We start from the raw sequence: 18,392 nt of genomic DNA on the forward strand, positions 1-18,392 counted from the left end.
ACACACACACACACACACGCACGCACGCACGCACACACGAACGGACATATATACAAATACACACACACACACACACACACACACACACACACACACACACACACACACACACACATGCTCACAGACAGACACACACACACACACACACACGCACACACCTATGTCTCTGCGGCAGCTTTTTGGCGAGGTCATGAGTTTGCTCTGGCGTTTGTGGGAATGGGTTCAGATCGCTTCAGGCTGACATTCAGAGTAGGACGGCACGGCCCAGCCCACACTAGCATCGCCCGTTGTTGTACCAGTGGTTTTACTACACACTTAACAGATTTATGTGATGGGAAGACTGTCTAGACAAATACACCTGCACCTGTCCTTTGAAAACAATACATAAATAAATGAAACTAGGATTCACATTATTTAAGGTCATGAATTTAAGAGGTGAAACTGTCACTCACTGGACTTGCTGGCCAGTGTTTGTCTGGACGGTCTTTATTACATATTCAACCCTTCAAGGTGCAAAGTTAGCGGCTGCGCACTAACACCATTGTTCCAATTGTCTCAACTACCTTGGTCCAGCACCGGTTCTGGGCTGGTTCGGTTCTGGGCTGCTTTGGTTCTAGGATGGTTTGTGGGAGAGGTTTATTGATGCTGGTTTACTTTCACTCAACTCCATCCGAACCGTTCCACGTGCCACATTTCTGGGCTCAGGTTTGTTAAACGTTAGCCACTAGGTCCATCCGTTCAGTCCTTTTAATTCTTTTCCTTGGGCAGAAACACTCAAGATGAACAGTGCTTTTTGGATCCATGGCTTTTCACACCCCAGAAGCAGATGCACACATGTAAACAGTTTTCCACTCCACAGGCCCACACCTGACGGGCTCTCCCTGATGCTCTCAATATGTGCTCTGTCTCCACAAAGGTGAGTTTATTACAGTAACCTGCACCTGTCCTATGTGGTATACTGATGCACAATCATGACACCAGTCACCAGAGTTAATCGATGTGATAGGTCAAAGCAGTCGCATTACAACATGCACCAGTCACGCAACCCTACGCACGTCATCCGGTGTGGCGAGCCTCCCGGGTCTCAACAGAACACTACAGAATTCACATGACGCTGGACTCCACACCAGCAGGAGGACCAGAGAAGAGCCCTCCACATCCCCACACATCTCCGAAACAGCTGACCGACCCTACTGAGAACACAGAGCCTGTGGTCCGGCCTGTGGGACAAGCCTCTACAGTGGACATGTCCTGAGCTGCTGGAACACCAGTGCACAGATTCTGTGTTCCATGTTCAGACTTTCAGACACTGTGAAGAACTGCTGCATGGAATTTGGGATGCAGCAAAGCTCTCTGTTAGAATTAGAATTAGAATTAGAAAGATAAAGAGTTATTTATAAATCACTGTTAGAATTAGAATTAGAAAGAGAAAGAGTTATTTATAAATCACTGTGATTCCCTTTGAACCGCTGCTGTGAGAACAAAGGAAAGAAAACATTACAAGTGTGTTGGAACACAGATATTCCTCAGAGGAATGTATGGTGTTATCGTTACATGTCCCGTTGTCTACAGGACTCGGATGAACCCTTCTGCTCACCTGTGGAAGGAAGTGATGTCAGAGTTCTTACCATCTACGCAGGAGGGCTTGTTACGCGTTGTACCAGCTACTTTCCCGGGCAGACACGAGCACTTGACTGTCTGAGAGCGCTCCTCAATCCGGTTCTTATTGCAACACCGATGAGCTGCGATCACTTCACACGTTCCCCCTTCTGCAGACACACACACACACACACACACACACACACACACAGGTCAGCGAATCGTTTCAGTGATACACACATATCAGTGATGTATGTATGTCAGAGATGCAAACACATCGATGACTTCACTCTTGGCATAACAACACATTTCAGTATAGATATAAGCTTGAAATTTGGCTGATATTTTTCTTATAAGTCAGGTCACAATTTTAAAGCATGACAGGACTTAGGGTGATAGCTTTGGGCAAAACCAATTTCATCAGAAATCTTGTGCACATGTTATATTGAAACACACCAACAGCCAATGGTGGATCACCAGAGACATATCAGTGACGCACAGAGGAGATCCACGCAAATCTATGATGCACAAATCCGGAGACGTACATATCAGTGACAGGCAGAGGGAGGTTCAGAGAGGGATGACTGTCGGAATCCATCTACCATGAACAGCAAAATGCACTACGGCACAAGGAAAGGGGTTGACTGCCAGATACTGTCACTGAATGAGGGACAACTTTATCTAACCTTCATGTCTTCATAAACTGCTGGAGAGTCTTCAACAACTCATTAATGGTTGTTCAGACCCAAAGCGATATTCTGAAGCAGTGTGTGTGTGTGTGTTTGTGTTAGATGAGAAGATCACATTCATATACTGATATCAGTATATAAATTTGATTTTCTCATCAGGAGCTCATTTAATTTAATTAATTTTTAACCACTGATCAGCTATTATAAATAAACTTGTCACCTGTTTTAAGGAAAGAGGAGTTTTCTCAGCATGGGATCGTGATCAAAGTGAGGGTTTCTGTGGGTGGAGTGTGTCACTATAACAATAATGGGGCCATTTATATCCAAACCTCAATCAGGCAGACCAAAGTGACCACACCACTGGAGGACCAACATGTAAAGCTCTCTATGCAGAGAACCACAGCTGTGTAGCACAAAGAGAGAAACACCAATCAACAGAATTATGGCAGAAGGCTACGCAGCAGTGGTCCCAAACGACAGGCAGCTACCTCGAAACCACTTCTCAGGAAGTAAACTAGACAAAACATTTAGCATGGACTAAGACACACAAATAACCCCCCCCACAACCACACCACCAAAAAAACGCTCCTTTCTGCAGACATGCTCAGGACTGGATCTGGTTTAGATTCTCTATCTCACACACACACACACACACACACACACACACACACACACACACACACACACACACACACACACACACACACACACACACACCCCTTAACCTTACACACACACACCCCTTAACCTTACACACTAGTTGGCTGTAATGATATCTGCCCATTGCAGCCCCTTCCTCTGCTCTACACCTGTTCTCCTGTTCTCTCAGTCCTCCACCTGATCTCCTGATCTTCATGTTCTCCATGTTAGTAGCCTCACAGCTAACCCTGTAGATGTGCTCCAGAGTTCCTGTAGCTCTGGCATGGCTCTTAATAAGATCCTGCAAACAGCAGTATACGAGCAGGGAATGTGGCACCATCTCCATCAGATTAACGTCTACACTCTTCTTACCATTTAATGTGGCATTAGTTTAATTGACCCTCGTAAAAGGACTCTAAAGAGAAGATTGCAGACTCGCCCATGTCCTCCCCAGTACTGCTGCACCGTGTAATTACTGCGTGTGTTTCTCTTCTACTCATCACGGCCCTCACAGTGTCCTGATTACCTTAAGCGCCATGATGTTTAGACCACTTTGCTGATTGGGGTTAAAGAGGTGAGGAAGACGATGGTCCCGCAGGCCTGAGGAAGGGTATGGAGCACATAGGAGTCTGTGTGTGTGTCTGTGTGAGGTGATGTGCCTGGAAGGATAATGCAGGAACCAGGAATGTCACAACTGCACATGGCCACCTACACACATGCTGACTGACCAGAATGCACTCATATAAACACTCACAAACTCACACACACACACACACACACACACACACACACACACACACACACACACACACACACACACACACACACACACACACACGACAAGTGGGACTTCAGGACACGCACTGCGGCAGATAGGACCCCATTGTGACATAATGGGGAGATAAAAGAGGGAAAAAAAGATCAGTGTGACCATCCAAATAAGAAGGGATGAGCCCGGAGGAGTGAGGGGGAGGGAGGGGGGTAGTAGGCGAAGCAGAAGGGATGAGGGGTCGTGGAAATGGAGAGATAGTTTACAGAGGTCAAAAAGAAGGAGAGAGAAAAGTTTGGCCCACAGGGTCTCTTCCTGGTGTCATTCCAGGGAGACACGATAAGGCAGATGGAGTAAAGATGAGGTAGAAGAGAAGAAGGGAGCGGAGGGGGGAAAAGAGAGGAGAGAGGAACCACAAGGAGTAGAGAGAGTAGAGAAGAAGAGAGGTACTGAGAGGAGAGAAAGAGGTGAAGAGAGGAGAGAATAGAAGAGACTTGGGAGGAGAGCAGGCAGGCAGAACAGAATTGATCCCAAGGGAAATAGGGGCATTAACAGTAGCAGAAACACAGAACTATAGACATAACAAACATATATTATACATCTAACAGGAAGATTAAAGGAGACGAGATTGGGTCTGTAGAGGCAGGGTAACGTTTGGAGAGACAGGGGTAGGTTTGGAGAGACCGGTAGAGGCAGGGAGAGACAGGGGTAGGTTTGGAGAGCCAGGGGTAGGTTTGGAGAGACAGGGGTAGGTTTGGAGAGACCGGTAGAGGCAGAGAGAGAAAGCGATAGGTTTGGAGAGACCGGTAGAGGCAGGGAGAGACAGGGGTATGTTTGGAGAGACAGGGGTAGGTTCGGAGAGACTGGGAGAGACAGGGAGAGACAGGGGTAGGTTTGGAGAGCCAGGGGTAGGTTTGGAGAGACAGGGGTAGGTTCGGAGAGACAGGGGTAGGTTCGGAGAGACTGGGAGAGACAGGGAGAGACAGGGGTAGGTTTGGAGAGACAGGGGTAGGTTCGGAGAGACTGGGAGAGACAGGGAGAGACAGGGGTAGGTTTGGAGAGACAGGGGTAGGTTCGGAGAGACTGGGAGAGACAGGGAGAGACAGGGGTAGGTTTGGAGAGGCAGAAGGCTGCCTGTATCTGAACCTTCTGACTAATGGCCATGCCCACTGAAAGTGTCCCTCTCACACAATTATAAAGCACCGTGCTACTTCAGACATGGAGACTGCCACAGACAGACCTTCGATTAGCCACCCGCCTTCTCCGACGCCTGCAGAAACTCACTTTATCTCCACTCGACAGACGCACAGCCACCAGCTGGCCAGATCGCATTTACAGCGGCACAGGAGGGGGACAGGGCATGCTGTTCAGAGTGGGCCGTGGGCAGAAGGAGACGGAACACAGGGAAAAGGTCGTCTTAACCTGCAGGGACCATGATGCTATCACAGAACCTGCTTGTTTGGCTTGTTGTCCTGGGCTCTTTCTGGAAGAAAATCACTGTGGAGCATTGGCCACCCCTGCCCTCTTCGAGACTGAGCGAGAGGTGACATGCCAGGTCTTAAAAGCTTTAGAAAGGCAGGAATATGATGCTGAGTTAAAACAAACACTCAAACAGTTCTGACGCATAATCGCAGTGAGTTTGCCTTCAGAAGTCCTCTTTCATTATCGTCTCTGCATGAAATGCCCACCATTGAGGGTAAATGGAGGCCCTTGGGATGCACTTAACCTCTCCTAACCACCATTAGGAGAGTGAAGGCAAATCAGATCACATGATCAGCCCTCTCTCCTGCCCACAACAAGCCCAGGGAAGACCATACTCTGAGGCTATGGCAAGGCTCATTTACATATTTGGCATGTTAAAAGTTCAACCATGATACAGAAGAAGGTGAATGTAGTTTTAGGAGACTTGTCCAAGGACTCTTATTAGTGTAGTGTGTGTGTGTGTGTGTGTGCGTGCGTGCATGGAGGGGGCTGTTACCCACTACACTATACCAACAAATTCACACCTCCGTTCACATTCTGATGGTCACCAGTCCAATCAGGTGTGCTACTAAAACTAGAGGTAACCAATAGCTGATGGCGATGGTTGTGCACACGTGAGAGGTGGGATGTCTGAAAGCCACCAGGCGTCAGCAGGGTCTGGTGGTGGAGAGGGAAGTTAATGCCGGCGGTGTTATCCAGGCACGGCATAGTTCCTGGATCCTGTTTTTCATCATTACTGTTGGAGTGTGGGCAGTCTTACCGAGCAAGGCTGTTTGCTAAATCCTACCTGCGTTCAGCATAGAAGCTAGATTCGTGTCCTTCAGGATCTGTGTGTGTGTGGGTGCATTTTACATGTCAGATCAGTGGAATTGCTCTTGTAGTGTGTATAATGTGTTTTTCTATGGATTAGGGCCATGGTGTGACTTTATGTGTTGTATATGCATGTTCCTACATATCATATCATATCATATCATATATATATGTGTGTGTGTGAGTGAGTGTGTGTGCCTGGCCCATGATGTAACTGAAGCGACTCCATTCCCCATTCCCCGCCCTCGATCGGGTGGAGGTGTGAAGAACCGGAGCTGGTGGCGGGTGAGAAGCCACCGGGCAGCACCACCTGCGGGCGGAGCAAGCAGTCAGACCCCACCATCGGCCCTGAACTCATTCACACCCTACGCCCTGTCTGTCAGGAGGGAGCCATCACCTCCCTGTTCTCCTGTGTGTTCGCTGCCTTTACCCACAAAGCCCCTGCTCCATAAAAAAGGGCTGTTTGCACTATGAGAGGGTTCGTAAGGGTTAATCACCACAAATTATCTCCACAAACAGGTCACAAATGTAGAGGACCTCAGAGTCATAATGACCCAGAAAGGGTCGGCTGTCTCTGTGTGACATGAGCTGAGGCACGTCAATGATCTGTGCTCACCACTGATGTTCTGGGGCTAGATGTGTGTTTGTGAAATAGATCAGTTTCCTTGAATGCTTTACACACTACTTCCCTGCAGCTTTTGTGAGTCCTCTGCTTTAACGTGTGCATCCGCAACATTTTGGAACTTAAATCACAAGATCAGGAACAATAAATTCCTTCCAAAAAAACATTAGGCCATGTACACACTTACTGCCTTTGGCATTAAAAACACCTTCCAGTGTTTGTGTCAATCTGAAGTGGGACACTAACCATAGCAACAAACCGCTCCGCTGCTTTGCAAAAAAAATGTGATTTTGCAACACAGCAACAAAACACTCCTCTTAAAATGGATGCTGTCTTCCTACCGTGAAGTGTGTTAAAATAAGGTAGGCATGACTGGGCCAGAGCAGGGCAGTGTCACAAGAAGGCCACCACAGTCACCACAGTCAGCACAGTCAGCTCAGCCAACACAGCCAGCACAATCACCACAGTCAGCACACCCAACACAGCCACCATAGCCAGCACAGCCAGCTCGTCAGCACACCCAACACAGCCACCATAGCCAGCACAGCCAGCTCATCAGCACACCCAACACAGCCACCATAGCCAGCACAGCCAGCTCGTCAGCACACCCAACACAGCCACCATAGCCAGCACAGCCAGCTCGTCAGCAGCGATATTGCTCAAGGAAACGAGAACTTTGCTTTCTTCTTAGACCACTCGCTTCTATGCATGGGTCAAAGGTCCCGCGTCAGCTCAATGCCAGTGTACCTGATTCAGCTCATTAAACTTTGTCAGAGACCATTCTTGCTTGATCAGGGGAGTCCATCTTTTTTCTTTCTGTTGAGACAAAATTTGAACACCCATTAGCCTCTAGGATATTCTGAGTTAGTTTAACAGCCAATTAAAAGCTCAAAAATTGAAGTAATAATGTTTTATGAGGCCATGCACATAAGGAGATTCTGTCAGAGCTTTTGGATCACACTAAATCAATAACCCCAAAATCTATTCACACAACAGGACTGCAATGCACATTTTAGTTTTGATAACACAGGACATTGATCAAAAACAAACTTTGGAACTTTTCCAGAAGGAACAGCAAAGTGTAACTAATGATCCTCCGTCCTCTCACTATGTGAAGACACTAGCTGCTCAGTTAAAAAGACACAAGAACAATTAATACCAAGATACCAAAAGAAGACGTGGTCACATGGTTAAGCCAAACATAATGACAGTCCTTGAAGATATTATGAATGCCATACAGTACATTTCAGCACACAAGACATCACATACCTTGATTATACCAGTGCAATCATAGCAATACTTACAGAAATCCAAGAAAAATCCAACAGAAATCCAAGAATCAGTTAATTAAATCCCCTTGTATGTGTTAGCAAAGAAAAGGGAACCAGCTTGGCTTAATGTGGTCTGCTACTTCACTCCCGACTTTGAGTGTTCTGAGTGTTTCGAGTATTCTGAGTGTTCCATGTCATCCAGGTACAACCTTTTCCTGCTAATTTAGCTTCCTAATCCTGCATAACGAGTAGCATTAGAGTACTCACTGGAATATACAGTATCACATCTTATCAGCGCTCAATATAGTCTTAACCATGGCAGAAGAAAGCCAACAGACCAAATGCCTAAGAAAACACTGAACGTAATTCAAATGTCATTTAAATTCATTACAGGCAATAACCATATTTCTCCATTGGTCGGTGATCACTCCCTCACTTCTGTGACGAAGTAGTCAATAAGTATTTGTAACTTCTCTAAATAAGTTAAGTGCTTTAATACACTAGCGTTCACTGACATGCACGTGACTAAACACATTTATTTACTAGAAATGAGGTTTAGCTTGTGTGTTGTATCACTCCACCCTCTTCATCCTCAGTGATTCGTTTCTGACCCCAGACACACTGCTGGGTGTGTGATGCTCACTACCACTGCAGCTACTCTCAGTGTGCAAGACGGGCAGGAACCAACCACATCCCATACTGGAGTAAGTAAAAAGGGAGCAGGTGCAACTGACAACCACTGTAAGGTTTTCTGTAATGGCCCAGACTCCTGGGGGGACCTCAGAGCTCGAATCATGTGCCTCCGTGCCTGTGAGGGTGCTCAAAATATTGCAGAGTCATGCTCTCATCCAGGCTGCTTTGTCTACATTGCTGAAAAGGATGACTTTTTCATATTTCACATAATCCAATAGTGCTGGTGTGGGGAACAAACACTTAAAACACACACACACACACACACACACACACACACACACACACACACACACACACACACACACACACACACACACACACACACACAAAGCACAGCCTTATGAACTGATGGATTAATACCATAGAATGCCCACAAGCGTACTTACAGGCTGCGTTTCTGATATTAAATGATTGGCAATTCACATGAGGGCTATTACAGCGCTGCTTCAGTAGGCCCTGGCTGAGCTGTTAGATGTGGAGTCTATGGCACCAATTACGCTTAAAACATTGGTTGAAATGAATGCTGTTCGTGATTCAACCTAGACCACAGATCAATCAAAGGAATAACAGACTTTCACTGAAACCCATCAACAAACAATCAACCCACCGTTATTCACAGCATGAACATATTGGTGGCTTGTAAAAATAACTCAAACCTTCCAAATCATAGGGCACATAGGAACTAACATGGCACTCTGCCCCTAGCACTGACGACCCCTGACCAGGGTTCATTACCTGGTCTCGTAAACTCATACAGGCAGCCCCCCCCCCCCCCCCCCCCCTCTCAATGCATTTATGCATGTAAACATGCCCAAGATCAGAATGGGGAGGAAAGGTGATTTAAGTGACTTTCAATGTGGCATGGTTGTTGGTGCCAGACGGGCTGGTCTGAGTATTTCAGAAACTGCTGATCTACTGGCATTTTCACGCACAACCATCTCTAGGGTTTACAGAGAATGGTCCGAAAAAGAAAATATCCAGTGAGCGGCAGTGTGCCTTGTTGATACCAGAGGTCAAAGAAGAATGGCCAGACTGGTTTGAGCCAATAGAACAGCAATAGTAACTCAAATAACCAGTCGTTATAACCAAGGCATGCAGAAGAGCATCTCTGAACACAACACGTTAAACCTTGAGGCGGATGGGCTACAGTAGCAGACCACACCGGGTACCACTCCTGTCAGCTAAGACAAGGAAACTGAAGCTACAATTCACACAGGCTCACCAAAATTGGACAATAGAAGATTGTAAAAACTTTGGATGGTAGGGTCAGAATTTGGTTTCAACAACATGAAAGGATGGGTCCATCCTGCCGTGTATCAACGGTTCAGACTGGTGGTGGGGGTGGTGTGGGGGATATTTTCCTGGCACACTTTGGGCCCATTAGTACCAACTGAACATCGTGTCAACACCACAGCCTACCTGAGTATTGTTGCTGACCATGTCCATCCCTTTATGACTACAGTGTACCCATCTTCTGATGGCTACTTCCAGCAGGATATCACACCATGTCACAAAGTGCGAATCATCTCAGACTGGTTTCATGAATACGACAATGAGTTCACTGTACTCAAATGGACTCCACAATCATCAGATCTCAGTCCAATAGAGCACCTTTGGGATGTGGTGGAATGGGAGATTTGCATCATGGATGTGCAGCCGACAAATCTGCAGCAACTGTGTGATGCTATCATGTCAATATGGACCAGACTCTCTGAGCAATGTTTCCAGTACGTTGTTGAATCTATGCCATGAAGGATTAAGGCAGTTCTGAAGGCAAAAGTGGGTCCAACCCGATACTAGCAAGGTGTACCTAATAAAGTGGCCGGTGAGTATATAGTATATATGACTAATGTATAAAATTAAGTAGTGAAGTTTTTGTCAATCATTTATTTATCTAAATATTTTAGTTGAAACCCAACACCTTATATAGAATATCAACTTACCTCATGTAGCCTATTATTTATTTTTAAAGCAGATGTCTAATGTCAAAGTACATTAGTCCACATACATCTTATTTAAAGACCTATTCATGAAGGTGACCCTGCAGGTATGTAGAAGTATTCTGGCCTGTACGTTGGTGGTGGTTGGAGCAGGGAGGCAGAGAGCTCTGTCCAATGAGTCAAAGCTTAAAAACCAGCCTGGTGTCCACACACGTTGCCTTGGTAACTGAGCGGCCCTCAAGATCAGTTTCCTTCATATGACTGGAAACTGATGAACATTAGACAGACTTGTTGCAGTAAATACGACTTACTGAGGAGGCTTGTTCTGAGGAAAAGCCCTGGGTGTAGGTAAACAGTACACACAGGGTTAGGATGGCATGGGTAAGACAAAACAAACATATGATAAACACATGAACCCACTGACATACATCTTACTTATCTGATGTTTGTTTACATCAGTGTAAATGTCACTTATTCTGTATGTCTGCAATTCCAGGCTGGGTTCAGCCTCATTTCTTACAGTAGATTGCAAAACAACTCTTTGGTTTGGTTGAGCTATGTGTTTTCACCATGCAGGTGTAGATACAGGTAATGATGTATATGTGAGTGACAGTCAGCGTTCAGAAAAGCCAGTATAGGTCTAACATCCTGAAACGACGATGGCATCCCTTTTCTGATTCAACATCAGTTTTACCATCTGACCCCCTAATCTTAGCCATTTCTGCAGAAATGTGAAAACTGAGCTTAGGTCAGCAAGAAAACAAGACAAGCAGACTCTTAAATTTTGCTGAAGCATTCTCACGCTAACGTCTCCTTGAAACATGGTACTGGGAGCCTTACTCGACTCCACACCTTCAGCCACAGCTCCCAGGCCAGGGGTGCCCACAAGTTTTCGGCCTGCGAGCTACTTATAAGATGACCGAGTCAGAAAGATCTACCGGGGTGGCGGGCGAACGTAATTTGTTGAGCGGGGGGGGGGGGGGGGGGGGGGGGGGGGGTGGCGAACGTAATTTGTTGAGTGGATTGCAGATTGGCTACCGTGAATGTCAATCCAAATACAACCGTCACTGCAGATGTGCGATTCATCTACTACTATTTTATGTGACGAGATCTATGCACGTTCCTTCGCGATCGACCGACACTTCTTTCGCGATCGACCGGTCGATCGCGATCGACGTAATGAGCACCCCTGTCCCAGGCCATTATACTGGGAATACTGGCCAGGTAGCGACAGAGCCGTAAGCAAGACGGCGGAGGGGTTGGTAGTAATTTATGGGGGACTCAACTCCTGCATTGTCCCAGTCTCACTGCAGCCATTAAGGAGAAACACGCTGCAGCAAAAACCAGAAATCATACTGTGCTGGGGAAATCAGCAGTGATCTTTCTGTCAAACAGCTCTTAATTACAGCACTGCAGGTACAAAAAAACAACAACAAAAAACAATAAAAATAAATAAACAATTTTCGAAAATCAGCTACGTGTAATTTGCATAAATGACTTTATTTAGAAACCAGAGGAAATGCATAGTAAAGGGTTTTACTGTACAGCTCTCTCTCTCTAACGTGCTGGTCAGTTAAACCCTTGTCTTCATCTTTAATTGGTGCATATCTCAATATCTATTTTAATTGGCTCAAATGTTTTGTGAGGCATAGGTTGAGGCTGTTTAAATAAAAAAATCTAAAAAATACGTGAAATCCAGGGCAGCTGATATTGATCAAACATCAGCTCGAGCCTTAGCCGTCGGAGGAAAAAGTAAACGCAGCATTCTTATTCTTCATCCGTGTTCAGGTTTCCTGCGCTTACCCGCGTCTTCGAACGGCTAGCCGCTAGCCTTCCAGCGAGACCTTATTATTCCCATATGTCAAGGGAGATGGTGTTTACCAGAAACTCTAACCTCTAAAAAAAAAAAAAAACAACCCCCCAAAATTTTTGTGGGTTCAAGGAGAGAAATGACGACTGTCCTGCGATCAGATGGGATTTTCTTTTTTCTTTCTTCATTTATCAGCATTACAAAGTACAGGCCAGGAAACAGCGTAGCTTCAGAAATACACGGCACTGCAGCACACAGCCGGGTGAAGCCTCGTTTTGAACTCTGCAGTACTAGTACATCACATTTGAAACAAAAGGAGCACTTTAAAGTTGTGACTTTCAGAAGAGTCACTCGACTTTCTTTGAAGTTAAAGAAGAGGTTTGATCTGTGCACGGAGAAGGCTGAAGGTGACGCAGACGAGCAGCAGATTCACAGAAGGAGCTTGAGATGCGAGACTTGGGCCTTTTTTGTTTATGTTAGCACTGTTTGTAAACAAAACAACGCAAATATTCTCGCTTGCTTCTACATGATCCCATAAACTGTCGGGCAAATTGCTTTGCTTTTCCAAAGCCTGTTAAAGGAAGCGCACGGCGAGACTCGCTATGTACCGAACAGCTGCTGAAATTCCCAGCGTGTGACGATGACACGATGAAAACGTTGTTTCGGCGCTGTTTTCAGAAGGCCCATCTCACAGCGCATGTTAAAGAGAGCTAAGGAGCTCTTAATGATTCGATTCAGATCGGCACGCGGCATCAAAGAGGACGGGGACCAGCGGTCCCTGGGCATGTATGATTTACAGCGTCGGCTATTAGACCGCACGCCATGATTAAAACATCAACGAGGTGATCTTACCATGTCTCCCCTCGTGCCTCTGCATAGCTCTCCAACGCTGCACAAAGCTGAACTCCAGCACAGTCAGAAGAGGGCTTTTAGGGCCTAAAGAATCACGAGGGAGTGCTTTTCACACACCTTTCCCTGCTGAACTATGAATGTTTCCTCGTATTTCACACGGCCCCCGAAACAATCCCAGCTCACGCAGGGAGATCTAGGCTAGCTCCATAACTGAAAGTTATAGGCTAAGTAACACGAGGCGGAGGTTATTGTATATATAAATAAGGCTTTCAGTTTGAGAGTGCATGACTCACAGATTATATGGAATATTTTACAGTCTCCATGTTTCGGACCTAAGCACCATCCATTGACTTGTCTTGTATTTGGCTCACGTACAACATGCATAATGCATTCGGGGTTGTATCTGGCATGACATCTTGCCTGCTCACATTCGGTTGCTAGTGGATATATACAGTCTTCCCCTGAACTGGTCATCCCAGGCACATGCAAGGTTTATGAAGCTATGTTTTTGAATAAGCTACAGCTTGGTAACCCTGAGCCTAATCTTATCAATGGCTGCAACCTTAACCTCTGTACCTTAAAAGAACAGACTTTTCGTCTTGTGGGAACCTAGAAAAATATTTTTGTAGTCATTCCTAACATAAATATCCATGTACAGAATGTGAACCTTGACATGGAATAATCATAATATCTCTCTCTCTCTCACTTCCATTCTGAGACTTCATCCCAGTTCCGAGACCTCACTCCAGTTCCGAGACCACACCCTCCACTCCGGTTCTGGTCAGGCAAGGCAGGGCACCCGAACAAACCCACGCACACACGCCTGCCAGCACACACACGCAGGACACAAGCCCCCGTGCTCTTTGAGGCAGAGCGCCACCCGCCCTGATGTCCTGAGAGGCTGGGAGCCTCCCGCACCCCTGACTCGAGGCCAGAGAGTTACAGAGGCACGGCAACAAAAGCGGACACGTCGGAGTGGGCGAGGAGAAATGTCAGCTCCCAGCTAAATATACACCTCCCCTGCCATCGAGAGGATTGCTGAGACCTCTTCTTCACTAGCCCTTTGATGGTATCAGAAGAGGATATCTGAGTTTTCAGTGAAATCCAAATTTCAAATCTGTTTTAGGGATTTATCTGGTCTCTACTGAATATAGGCGAGGGGCTATTTTTGCTCCTATTGAGAACAGACATGCACTGATTCAGCAGCTGGGGGTGAGAGGATTTTGTCCAGAATCCCCAGAGTCGATGACTTCTATACAGGACAGATAAGATCCATACCGTGCCCATGTCCCTACAGGTACAGTCCAGCCAGCCCCAATCCACCACTGCCAAACATTCACAGGGGCTCATATAGAAAACACAGTTAAGAAAACACGTGTAGTACACTTTATACCCAGATCTGCCTCTACGCAATATTTGCAACTGCAACACACACAGCCTATAGCAAACTAGAAAGTTATTTGAGCTTTGGGAACAGAAATGTATTTCAGACAGACCGAGTGACCTAGACACAGTTGAGTCCACACAGGCCTCGTTTGTTTGGTTTATTTATGTACACACACACACACACACACACACACACACACACACACACACACACACACACACACACACACACACACACACGTGCGTCTCACACTATCCCCTCATACCACTGCAGAATAACAACACGTCCGCAGGAGTTCTCCTCACACTTTTAAAAACCATGCAGGTACCATCTGGTCTGACTCTAACCTGATAAAGCACCTGGAAACAAGGCACAGCAGCAGTACAAAGAAGGAAGAACGCCTCTTTAACTAGTTAAGGAACAGTGCCTTTCTAGCTAGTTAAGGAAGAACGTCTCTATCTAGTTAAGGAAAAACACCTCTTTAGCTGGTTTAATGAAGAACACCTCTTTAACTAGTTAAGGAACAGTGCCTTTCTAGCTAGTTAAGGAAGAACGTCTCTATCTAGTTAAGGAAAAACACCTCTTTAGCTGGTTTAATGAAGAACACCTCTTTAACTAGTTAAGGAACAGTGCCTTTCTAGCTAGTTAAGGAAGAACGTCTATCTAGTTAAGGAAAAACACCTCTTTAGCTGGTTTAATGAAGAACACCTCTTTAACTAGTTAAGGAACAGTGCCTTTCTAGCTAGTTAAGGAAGAACGTCTCTATATCTAGTTAAGGAAAAACACCTCTTTAGCTGGTTTAATGAAGAACGCCTCTTTAACTAGTTAAGGAACAGTGCCTTTCTAGCTAGTTAAGGAAGAACGTCTCTATCTAGTTAAGAAAAAACACCTCTTTAGCTGGTTTAATGAAGAACACCTCTTTAACTAGTTAAGGAACAGTGCCTTTCTAGCTAGTTAAGGAAGAACGTCTCTATCTAGTTAAGGAAAAACACCTCTTTAGCTGGTTTAATGAAGAACACCTCTTTAACTAGTTAAGGAACAGTGCCTTTCTAGCTAGTTAAGGAAGAACGTCTCTATCTAGTTAAGGAAAAACACCTCTTTAGCTGGTTTAATGAAGAACGCCTCTTTAACTAGTTAAGGAACAGTGCCTTTCTAGCTAGTTAAGGAAGAACGTCTCTATCTAGTTAAGGAAAAACACCTCTTTAGCTGGTTTAATGAAGAACACCTCTTTAACTAGTTAAGGAACAGTGCCTTTCTAGCTAGTTAAGGAAGAACGTCTCTATCTAGTTAAGGAAAAACACCTCTTTAGCTGGTTTAATGAAGAACACCTCTTTAAGTAGTTAAGGAACAGTGCCTTTCTAGCTAGTTAAGGAAGAACGTCTCTATCTAGTTAAGGAAAAACACCTCTTTAGCTGGTTTAATGAAGAACACCTCTTTAACTAGTTAAGGAAGAATGCCTCTTTAGCAGTTATTGGAACTGAAAAGCACTTCTGTTTATAATAATACTGTTTATTTTCATTCTAGTTCTTCTTTTTATTCTGATCAGATGTTGTGTGCCATTTCCCCCAAGTGTGGCAAAACAGCCGCCCATTACCCCCCCCCCCCCCCCCCCCCCACCCCCCCACCCCACCCCCCCTTTGTACTGGGGCAGGAGGTGTGGATGAGCCCTACCGAGGGTGGGTACAAATGCCCAAACAGGGCAGCTTCTGATGGGCTTTTAAAAGAGCAGAATGTGCTCAGCAAATGGAAGTGAATGGATCCAAACTGCTCATCAGTGACTACTGCTCTGAGCTGGCATGGCATACACACACACACACACACACACACACACACACACACACACACACACGCTCCCTCTTTTTCTCCCTCTCTCCATTTCAGTATCCTTTTCTGCCATAACCACGTTCAGTTACGATATTTCCAAAGAGTCATTAAAACACCATTCACATTTCCAGCATTACGGGATACAAAGACTCTCAACTTCATCTGATAATAATAATTACATGAAAATAACCATAATTATTATTAGAATTCAAATCTCTAAGACTACTAGTGTGCAGCCTCGCTCCCCCCAGCTGTCTGTCGTACTGAGAACCCAGGGCTTTTCATCACGTGTGATGCTGAGCAGATGCGTGTTCCACGTAGCCCTGGGTCTGGCAACATAAAGCGATGTGCAGGGTTTGCTGTATGGTACTGAAGGCGTGGTGGGTGGGTTTCCAGACTGCACATGGGACCCAGGCCGCGTGAGCATGGCTTGCATAGTAACGTCTTCCCTTTCTGTCTCTTGGTGACCTCCCTGACCTGACCTGGCCCAGGTCATGGCCTGGATGGTGCCCGCTGGGTCCTGTTGGTGCTTTGAAATGGTACAAAAACGTCTGAAGAGCGCTCACCGAGAGACATCAACCCCAGGCACATAATTCAAAAGGATGAGGGGAAGTCAATGGGGTCCTTTCGTCAGGTAAAAACGTGCAATGCATCCAGTGAGCAGACTCCTCAGATCACCTTCGAGTCCTGCTTGCGGACACTGATCTGAGGACAGGGTCTGGCTTTGAGGTGGAGATCAATCAGACCTTTGGTTTGCTTCCTCATGGTCATAGGAAATTGCTCTTTACCAACAGCGGTTACTTTGGAGCCCAGACAAATTTTTCCCTTTGCAGGGATGCCCTGTGTCCGACACCGAGCTCTGGTGGCCAGGCTGTGCAGTTTAATGGGACTGTTTGCTGTCTCATACTGTGCTACCTCTCTTTCCTTTAAGTGCTTGCCATCATGAGCATGCTCAGTGACCCACATCATAGAGTCATCACCGAGGTCCCAGATGGAAGAAACATTCCTGCTCCCCTTTTTCTGTCTGTCTGTCTGTCTATCTGTCCATCCCTGTCTCTCTAACCCCCTTATCTCTCTTCGTTTCATGTCTTTTCCTCTCAAACACACACACACACACACACACACACACACACACACTCACGCACACACTCACGCACACACAGTCTGTTCCTGGCTTACTTACATATCAGGCCTGAGTCAGCCTGTGCCCTGCCCGGGGGGCAGTGAAAGGCCGGCCTTCTCCTCTCCTAATAACAGCTGACTCTCTGCACAAGTTCACAGCAGTCTCACGACATCTCTTAACCCACGTTCTGCACCCACATTGCTCTCCCATGGCAACGTCTAAGAGGTTTCAGTAAAGCATGTATCTCAAGAATCCTTCGTCCTTCTGGCAAGTCTTGTACGTTTCTCAAACACGAGGAAGAATGCTTCCTCTTCCATATTTAATAACGTCTGTGAGTCGTTGCAGCCTGCAGACTCCCTTTTCTCCTGCTGCAGAGCTGTAGTGTAGATAAGCAGCATAACACGGCATGGCTCGATTCTCACGCCCTCCCTGCTCCTCGTTCGCACACACACACACACACACACACACACGCACACACACACACACGCACACACACACACACACACACACACACACACACACACACACTCTACTGCGTCCACTGCTTTCTTAATAAGCTCTGGCGTGCTGCTCTTGCTGGTGGAGCTAATGTTAAGCTACTCCAGGTATCAGTAGTGATGATATGGGCACACAGGGAGAACACAGTTGGTTGTCTCTCGCCCCGGTATCCAGAGATGCTCATTAAAAACTCATCACCATCCGTTTATGTTAGCAAACTCTTCTCATCTCACTTTGTGGCACAGCTGAGTGTCCACACAGCTTAAGGGTATTTGGAAAGACAAGAAACCTGTGGAGTCATGACCTATTCTCATCCTCTGACCACACATAAGTTCCTGTGTCCGTAATGGCCATAAATATGAGAGGTACGTGATCCCAGAACAG

General features: G+C 46.1%; 1 protein-coding gene across 4 annotated transcripts in view; it reads right to left on the minus strand.

Moving 5' to 3' along the window:
* LOC143490778 (chemokine-like protein TAFA-1) overlaps nt 1–18,392 on the minus strand; it is a 145,218-nt gene that overhangs the window by 27,410 nt on the left and 99,416 nt on the right. For all 4 annotated transcript variants that reach the window (XM_076989235.1, XM_076989233.1, XM_076989234.1 and 1 more), the window contains exon 3: nt 1,629–1,769. In XM_076989235.1, the coding sequence (XP_076845350.1) occupies nt 1,629–1,769 (141 nt within the window). The remainder of the gene's footprint in view (nt 1–1,628; nt 1,770–18,392) is intronic.

This window comes from Brachyhypopomus gauderio, unplaced genomic scaffold (genome assembly GCF_052324685.1).
Source record: "Brachyhypopomus gauderio isolate BG-103 unplaced genomic scaffold, BGAUD_0.2 sc66, whole genome shotgun sequence".
Taxonomy (NCBI): domain Eukaryota; kingdom Metazoa; phylum Chordata; class Actinopteri; order Gymnotiformes; family Hypopomidae; genus Brachyhypopomus; species Brachyhypopomus gauderio.